This window comes from Nothobranchius furzeri, chromosome 5 (genome assembly GCF_043380555.1).
Source record: "Nothobranchius furzeri strain GRZ-AD chromosome 5, NfurGRZ-RIMD1, whole genome shotgun sequence".
NCBI lineage: Eukaryota > Metazoa > Chordata > Actinopteri > Cyprinodontiformes > Nothobranchiidae > Nothobranchius > Nothobranchius furzeri.
The window spans coordinates 80,238,518-80,247,620 of NC_091745.1; the positions used below are offsets into that span (position 1 = coordinate 80,238,518).

The window sequence follows — 9,103 nt, forward strand, 5'->3', positions numbered from 1 at the left end:
GTTTCTTATTTATTCTTTTTATTTTATTTATTCGTTATTTAACCAGGAAGGTCCCATTGAGATTATGCACCTCATTTTCAAGGGAGTCCTGACCAAAAGGCAGCAAAAGTTACAGTTACAAATGCTTCAGTTACACAGACATGTTGACTACAAAATTACAGAAGGCAGTTACAACACAGGGAATTTTATTTTATTTTATTACATTTATTTCATTCAAAGTGTAATATAAAAACAAACAAAACATAAACATCAACGCCAAACAATATCAATGAAAAGGGGCTGAAGGAAGAAATATCTTATATATCTGCCCCATTTAACTTTTTAATAATACTTCCATACAATTCTCAAGAAACAACAAAACAAAATAAAACACAAATTCACCCTTTAAGTAGTTTAAAAAATTTTTGTTCATTAAAAATTCATAAATTATTTTTCTCTTAAAAACAAAAATGTGTAGCTTTTGAAAATTGAAACCCTGAGAATGTTTAAATGTCTGTGTTTACTAGATGTGGTTGGCCATTTAATGGTCTTTAAATAATAGTTATGATATAGTTTTATATCTGACATGTTTGATTTAAAAATAGCACTTGTATGCTTTTAAAAATGCATAACTTTATAAGATATTAGCTACTTTATGCATAAGATATTAACTACTTTATAAGATATTAGCTACTTTATTTATAAGATACTAACTACTTTATTTATAAGATATTAACTACTTTATAAGATATTAGCTACTTTATAAGAAATTAGCTACTTTATTTATAAGATATTAGCTACTTTATTTATATTAGCTACTTTATTTACAAGATATTAGCTACTTTAGCTACTTTATAAGATATTAGCTACTTTATTTATAAGATATTAGCTACTTTATAGGATATTAGCTACTTTATAAGATAACAGCCACTTTATAAGATATTAGTTACTTTATTTATAAGATATTAGCTACTTTATTTATAATATAACAGCTACTTTATTTATAAGATATTAGCTACTTTATTTATAAGATATTAGCTACTTTATTTATAAGATATTAGCTACTTTATACGATATTAGCTACTTTATAAGATATTAGCTACTTTAGCTACTTTATTATAAGATAACAGCCACGTTATAAGATATTAGCTACTTTATAAGATAACAGCCACTTTATTTATAAGATATTAGCTACTTTATTTATAAGATATTAGCCACTTTATAAGATATTAGCTACTTCATTTATAAGATATCAGCTACTTTATTTATAAGATAACAGCTACTTTATAAGATATTAGCTACTTTATATCAACTAAAGAAAAGTCAAGCTGCGTCTACGGTGAGTGTCATTTCGCCAAGTGGCCGCCAGAGGGCGTGTAGTCTGATAGGTCTGCTGTGCATGTGTTGACCCGTCTCGTGGCCACGCCCCTCTTTGTTACTGTGGAAACCAATGAAAAAGATGAATGCGGCTTGTAAACCTGATGGTCAGTGAATTAGCAGACGAGCGTTAGCCGGGTTGTGAGAGCCGAATGAATGGTTTTTATTTGTTGACCGAGCAGAGTGGGGAAGCAAAGTAACGCAGGTATGTAACTAGTTACCGGGGTTCACCCACGAGCGTGCCCCTCTGACGCTAGCCAGCCTAGCTTGCTGCGGTGAGGTAACGTTAGCGGTCAGACGGATCATGTTTACATGTGTAGCTTAAATGCTATCGCTGGATATTCCCGCCTGACAGGATAAGTGACGGATAGTTCCTGCATGGACCAAAGGAAAGGCGGAACTAACGTTCGTGGGTGAACTAATGACTGGTTAGGGTAATTTTACAGGGATTACAAAACTACGGTAGTATTCGAGTACATATCTGTGTGTGTGTGGAAGGCCGTTACGTAAGCTCACCTGTGGCCCTGGAGATTAAACATTAACATGAAACGTCAGCAAATGATTAAGAGCAGGAGGAAAGGAGCCTTCAGAATAACAGTTAATCTGGTTAGTGTCACCCCCTGAACTCCCTGAGTCATCAGCTCAATCCCAGGTTTTCTTTGCTCTGCGTCTCACCCACTTTCTTTATTATTATACTTCTACACAGAGCTGTATCTCTCCATAGCTCTGCCTTTACACGTGAGCTCTGACGGTGTTTGAGCTCTCCTGTCAAACACTTCTTTCTGCATCTGTCGGGTGTGAGTTGGTACGTTTCATTTAGAAAGGTGGAATCAGGACAACAAGTCGAGCCTTTTTCATCTAACCCGCTTCTGTTTTTCTGCAGGTAGCTGACCCGGTCACGCCCCGTGTCCAGGACTACCTGAGAGTCCCCAGTGGCACGTGCTCGGACATCTGCTGACCAACAGCTCCCCCCTCCCCCCCCAGCCAAACCAGCCATTGCAAACAAGATCAGGTTTTTCTCCTCGGCCTCCACTTGAATTTTCTTTGGGAGGGGAGTTGCTCAACAGCTTTTTCCATTTCCTGAAGTTTAAACCTGAATCCAGGCAGCTGTGAGGAGCAGCACGACACACTGGCTACAGCAATAGCCACTGCATAAACATGTTTTTAGACCACTTTTCCTTTTCAGTGGTGACTCTTCCCACATAATTAACCTTTTTTTTAGACTTTCAGGTTATTTCTGAGACCATTTAGCTTTTTAACTTGGTTTAATCCATGAAAAACCAAAGTGAAATGGGAGGGGGGGCATTGGAGAACGAGGCTTTGGGCCTTCATGAAAACAAAAAAGCTGCAGAAGACGGTGGAAGTGAGAAAGAGGTAGATGAAGAGGAGGAGGGGAAGACGGTTCGGATACCCAGGTATCGCTGGGTGATGCATGCAGCGGTGATGTTTGGACGTGAGTTCTGCTACGCCATGGAAACAGCCCTGGTGACACCAGTGCTGCTGCAGATAGGTGGGTACTAATCACCTGGCGGCCATGTTGGGAACGCTCCTGACACGTCCTGTCTGGTTCTTATCCCGTCTGCTCACATGAGTAGAACATGATCGATTCAGGCGTAAACACCAAAGGATGGGTGTAAGAGTAACTCACACAGACACACACACACCGTATTGGAACCGTGGTTTGGTTTGTGACCAGTGTGTGTGGCGGTCCTGGACATCGTAGGATGACCTGTAATCTGCCGGTCTGCACCCTGTGCCGCCTCGCCCGGGGGGGCGACTGTCGGGGGTTAGAGGTCAAGTTTGCCAGCTTAGCAGAATCGGAACAATGGCCGTTTCCCGGGCTCCGGTATGGCAGGAATGTGTGACGCAGCACATTTCAGCTCCACGGTTTTTCATTCTGGTACCAAGATGTAAACGTGACTTCATTCAGGTTTCAGTGGTGATGAAATCTGTTCGGTTGACATCGATTTCTTTTTTAATCAAAACAAAGTTTGAATTAAACAATCGTTTCTACTCTAATTTAAATGTCTACCCCGGCATTGTGCGGCATTTATTTACTGTATTTCTTATTTAGACTCGTGTGTTTCCATGGAAACAACTTTTCTAAATGATGGCAGCCGGAAGCGTCGGAGCTCTGTACCCGTTTTTGTGGATGTTTGTACCTCTCCATGCTGGACTTCAGCCTCTAGAATAAAAGTCTCAGCCTCTGAACTCCTCCCAGATGATTTAACATATTTTAGTGTTCCGAGACCCTTGGGGCGTGGTGGAGGATTGGCAGTGATATTTAAGTCATCAGTTATGTGTAGGCAGGTATATCCATCCTCTGTGCCCACCAGCTTTGAACTCTGCCTCTGTGAGCTGGGATGCTCTCAGAAGCTACTGGTTGCTCTCCTATATCGCCCACCGAGACAAAACTCTGATTTTATAGATGATTTTACTGAACTGCTTGGCGAGCTGACTCTGAAGTATGATCAAGTGTTACTTCTTGGGGACTTTAACATTCATGTGTGCTGTCAGGATAAACCTTTGGTGAAGATTTTTTAAATCTTGCTGACTCTTTTAATTTGGTTCAGTTAGTGGACCAATCCACACACGCTAGTCGCCATATTTTAGACTTGGTGCTGTCACTGGGTGTAGGAGTCTCCAACCTGCAGGTCCAAGAGGCCTATTTTTCAGATCACAGGCCGGTATTGTTTGATGTGACCTGGAATCACAAACGTGTGCAACAATATGCTCCGATGAAGCATTGTCGGATGTTAAGACTCTACAGCTGCCGAGTTTGCCGCAGTGTTTTCTAGGGGGGGTGCGGAGCAAGACTACAGAACTTGGACCACAGAAGAGCTTGTTATACGCTTTGACTCAGCATGCACCATGGCGCTTGAAGTGGTAGCCCCAGTACGGGTAAAGAAACCTAAAGCTAAAAAGGAGCCGTGGTTAACTGAGAGTACTCGAGCACTGAAAAGGATGTGCAGGAAGGCCGAGCGGAGGTGGAGAAAGGATGGGCTCCAGAGCTGGCTTGACCTAATAAGAGGACTTTGGATTGGCTATCAGAAGGCTGTGAAAGATGCAAGGAGAAAGTACTTTGCCAACATAATCTCCCTAAACTCTCAGAATGCTGGGATACTTTTTAAGACCGTGGACTCTATTTTAAATGTCAATGAGCCCCTTGCGATTGAGTACTCCACTGAGTCATGTAACAAGTTGTTGGACTTCTTTGTGGACAAGGTAAGGGTGACAAGGGCCTCTATTCCATCACTTAAGCATGCCCCCTCTGCAGATCTCTGTGTTCCAAAGGCACTGGAGGGTTTTCAACCATTAACTCTTGCAGAGCTTGAGGATCTGGTCATGAGACTTAAGCCGACAGGGGCGGTAACTGATGTTCTCCCGGCAAGGCTACTGACAGAAGTTTTTCCTGTAGTGGGTGATCACGTACTGCAAATTGTAAATAGCAGCTTGATATCTGGGGAAGTCCCTAGTCCCCTAAAGCAGGCGGTGGTACGACCTCTGCTTAAGAAATCAGGGTTGGACCCAACAATCTAGTCCAATTACAGACCTGTATCTACACTCCCTTTCATCTCAAAGATCAGAGAGAGGGCTGTGTTTATCCAACTGACGTCTTTTCTACAGGAATGGGAAATTGGAGAAGTATTTCAACCTGGGTTTAAACCCTTTCATAGCACTGAATCTGCACTGCTTAAGGTCCTTGATGACATTTTACAGGCTAATGATTCCGGTGATGCTGTGGTTCTGGTGCCCTTTGATACCGTTAACCGTAGCATCCTAATAAACCGGCTGGAGCGGTCTGTGGGCATTACGGGCCAGCCACTTAAGTGGATAAGATCCTACTTGACTGGGAGGAGTTTTTGTGTAAGGTTGGGGGACTGTTCCTCCAATCTGGCTGAGCTGCCTTGGGGAGTCCCCCAGGGATCGATTTTGGCCCCACTATTATTCTCCCTATATCTCCTACCCCTGGGTGAACTATTCCGTAAACATGACGTGTCATTCCATCTATATGCTGATGATTGCCAGGTCATTTTTCCTATTAGGCGTGGTGGTTTATGTACCATTCAACCTCTTTGGGTCTAGTCGAGACCAGCAGAAGCCACTAACGGCCTCCGGAGACACGTCTGCGTTTGGCTGCAAGGCCACTGGAAGCCTAAACTGCAGTTGGGATTAAACCTGTGCCTTTATGGGAAAACCGTCTGCTCTGTGGAATAACGGGAGCTGAAGAGTGGAAATCAGCCAAGAAACACAGCTGCTTGGAAAACTTCAGGAGGTTTTTAAATGAGAGCTGAGGAGCTTTTTTCTGGACGAGTCTGCAGAACCGGTTTCAGTTAGAATCAGCAGTCACCTCACTCATGGACGCGAACTACCCCTCAGCTCTACCAGAGGTAGCCAAACGGCTCTTTGGTTTGAAAATCACAACTCAATCACTGATGATTGGCTGCCTTTCATTTGTAAATGTGGCAGAGCACAGACTGGCCCACTGGAATGTGGAGGACTGTTATCTCTTTAGCCTTTAGCCCTGGTAGAAAATGACACGAGCTCTTTTTACAAGACACACTGTGCCGGCAAACGGTTGCTTTTATTTTTTATTTTTTCACTATATTTACCTTCTACTGTACCATGTTCAGCGCCTTGGGCTTCCTGACAGGGTTGCGGAAGGCGCTTTATAAATAAAGCTTTGATTGATTAATTGATTGAAATCAGCGCAGCGTTACCACAACAGTGTGTTTTATAACGGTGTGTGAATTTAGCTGCATTTGTTGTGCCTCGCTATTGCGGTAATGTCTGTCCTATAAACAGCGACTGCGCCTTGGCACAACAGAGGAAGATGTCAAATGACGTAAAAAATGTGCGGCGACCCCCGACCAGAAAGAGTAAATAAACCACGTAAACATGGGAAAGTTGGTAAACAACCAGCGGACATGGCTTCACGAGCAGAGGCCGAAGTAGCCAGACCGTTCTCAGCAGTGTGTGTGTGTGTGTGTGTGTGTGTGTGTGTGGGGGGGGGGTCTTTACATTATGCTCTAATGGGAAACGGGCTTCAACACAAACGGTTGTTTTCTGCTTGCTCCTAGACCAGTGTCAGTTTAATATAGCGTAATGTAGTTTTTGGATGGTAAAAAGTGTGTGGGGGGGGGGTTGTCAAAACTTGACTTTGGAAAAAGTGGGGGGGCATGTCTCTCCCCCCCCCCCCCCCCCCCAAAAAAAAATTACGTCCATGATTCTCAGGAACTGTGACGGGCTGCCACCTCTTTGAGGGTTTGTCTGAAGAACTCTAGCAGCGTGGCTTCAGCAGAGACGGAGAACAGATCACGTCAAAACTAAAAGGACTGAAGAAGTTTCACTTTTCACTGTTTGGTTTTACGTGCAGGTGCAGCCAGGTACCCTGAAAGATAATCCTGTTTGGATGTAGCTGATCACCTGAAGCCTTTTCCAGAGTCTGGCTTGTTTTCAACACCTGAAAAGCAGCTTCATCACAGCTGTTATCAGCCTTCTATTGGAACCTGGACGATGGACGCCGGCGTTGCAGTTAACCTGCATCATTCCCCCCAAACTGTCTGAGTTGCAATAGAAAACATCCACAAAGGCTTGTTGTTCTAATAAAGAAGATCTGAAGAGCCTCTGACGGAAGACTCTCGCTGAGTAGTTTGGTGTGTCTGGTTTTTCTCTAGCTGCCTCTTTACCTGACTGCTAGAAAAAAACAGGCTAGAGGGGAAGGTGAGGGGAGGGGAGCACCAGCATCTCCTGAAGCGATTTACAGAACAAAGGTGAACGTTCACAAGCGATTAAGAATGCTAGGTGAAAACAACGGTGCTAAATGGAGGCTCTCTGGTAGATCGAGGGGGGTGGAGCCAGTTGGAGGCTCTCTGGTAGATCGAGGGGGGTGGAGCCAGTTGGAGGCTCTCTGGTAGATCGAGGGGGGTGGAGCCAGTTGGAGGCTCTCTGGTAGATCGAGGGGGGGGTGGAGCCAGTTGGAGGCTCTCTGGTAGATCGAGGGGGGTGGAGCCAGTTGGAGGCTCTCTGGTAGATCGAGGGGGGTGGAGCCAGTTGGAGGCTCTCTGGTAGATCGAGGGGGGTGGAGCCAGTTGGAGGCTCTCTGGTAGATCGAGGGGGGTGGAGCCAGTTGGAGGCTCTCTGGTAGATCGAGGGGGGGTGGAGCCAGTTGGAGGCTCTCTGGTAGATCGAGGGGGGCGGAGCCAGTTGGAGGCTCTCTGGTAGATCGAGGGGGGGTGGAGCCAGTTGGAGGCTCTCTGGTAGATCGAGGGGGGGGTGGAGCCAGTTGGAGGCTCTCTGGTAGATCGAGGGGGGGTGGAGCCAATTGGAGGCTCTCTGGTAGATCGAGGGGGGTGGAGCCAGTTGGAGGCTCTCTGGTAGATCGAGGGGGGTGGAGCCAGTTGGAGGCTCTCTGGTAGATCGAGGAAGGTGGAGCCAGTTGGAGGCTCTCTGGTAGATCGAGGGGGGGTGGAGCCAGTTGGAGGCTCTCTGGGAGTTCTAGTGTTAACGTGTAGTAATTTTGTAACACGCCGAGGAGGTACGCTCAAGTTTCACATGAACCGTTTGGTCTCCAGAAAACTTTGACTTCTGCTCAGTTGTGCCTGGTCTCGCCACGTTCTGATGTTGACCACTTTCCCCAGGTCTTCCTGAGCAGTACTACAGTCTGACGTGGTTCCTCAGCCCCATCCTGGGCCTCCTCTTCACCCCGCTGATCGGCTCGGCCAGTGATGGCTGCACCCTGCGGTGGGGCAGGAGGAGACCTTTCATCCTGGCTCTTTGTACGGGTGTCCTGCTGGGAGTGGCGCTGTTTTTAAACGGCTCACTGATTGGTCCGTAAGACTTCAGATGATTTCCCAAGTGTTGCACGCACCTGATTTATTTATATGTGTGGTCTTTCAGGTCTCTCCATTGGAGACAGCCCAAGCAGTCAGCCTATTGGCATTGTTCTGTCGGTGGTGGGGGTGGTGGTGCTGGACTTCTGCGCTGACGCCTCCGAGGGACCAATCAGAGCTTACCTCCTGGACGTTGCTGATGCTGAAGAGCAGGACATGGCTCTGAACATTCATGGTCTCTCTGCTGGTAGGACTTTAGATCATGCACAGTCACTTCTGTAGAAACTAACACGGGTCACGTTCTAAACCCGGGTTCCGTAACTTTATTGGTACTTCTCCGCTGTGCTGTGCAGAAATCTGCAAACGCCTGCAGAAAAGCGTCAACAGCCACTAGTTTTTGGTTTTTCCTGCATCTTGTTCAGACTTGCGCTGCCGGCTTGTGATGCATCTGATTATCTCCACTTCTCACACACAAGTGGAAGGCCCCAGTCCTAAGCAGCGAGTCTTAAAGCCCAACTCGACACACATGCAGGCTGAAGCAAAAGCCACGCGTGATCCTAACACTGCTGCTCCCGTGTCTTAGGGCTTGGAGGAGCTGTGGGCTACATGCTGGGAGGCCTGGACTGGACTGGCACGGCTCTGGGCAGAGCTTTTAAGTCACAAGAGCAGGTCCTGTTCCTGTTTGCTGGGGTTGTCTTCATTTTCTCTGTCACGCTGCACATGCTCAGTATCCCTGAGAGAACGTTCGCTTCATCCAAGAAGCTCAGAGACACACAAGGTGGAGAGTCTTCTAGCCCGTTGTCTTCAGGGCTCGTTGGGAACACAAACCTGGATGTGATAGCAGAGGAGGAAGCCGAGGACAAGGATCCACACTCGGAGGAAATGGAAATGGGTTTCCTAGCTGTGGACAAAGT

The 9,103-nt window shown here is 46.0% G+C and overlaps 1 protein-coding gene across 9 annotated transcripts in view; it reads left to right on the forward strand.

Annotated features, from left to right (window-relative positions):
• The first annotated feature begins 1,369 nt into the window (after positions 1-1,369).
• The window catches only part of LOC107395183 (solute carrier family 45 member 4), an 11,878-nt gene continuing 4,144 nt past the window's right edge, over positions 1,370-9,103 (forward strand). For 4 of the 9 annotated variants that reach the window (XR_011520572.1, XM_070551225.1, XM_070551222.1 and 1 more), the window contains exons 1-5: positions 1,395-1,561; positions 2,240-2,866; positions 7,998-8,186; positions 8,257-8,436; positions 8,773-9,103. The exon at positions 8,773-9,103 is cut by the window's right edge and continues 295 nt beyond it. Coding sequence is in view for 8 of the 9 variants with exons in the window: in XM_070551225.1 (XP_070407326.1) it covers positions 2,629-2,866; positions 7,998-8,186; positions 8,257-8,436; positions 8,773-9,103 (938 nt within the window). In the remaining variant the exon portion in view is untranslated. The other 5 variants (XM_070551219.1, XM_070551220.1, XM_070551221.1 and 2 more) reach the window with 5 other exon arrangements.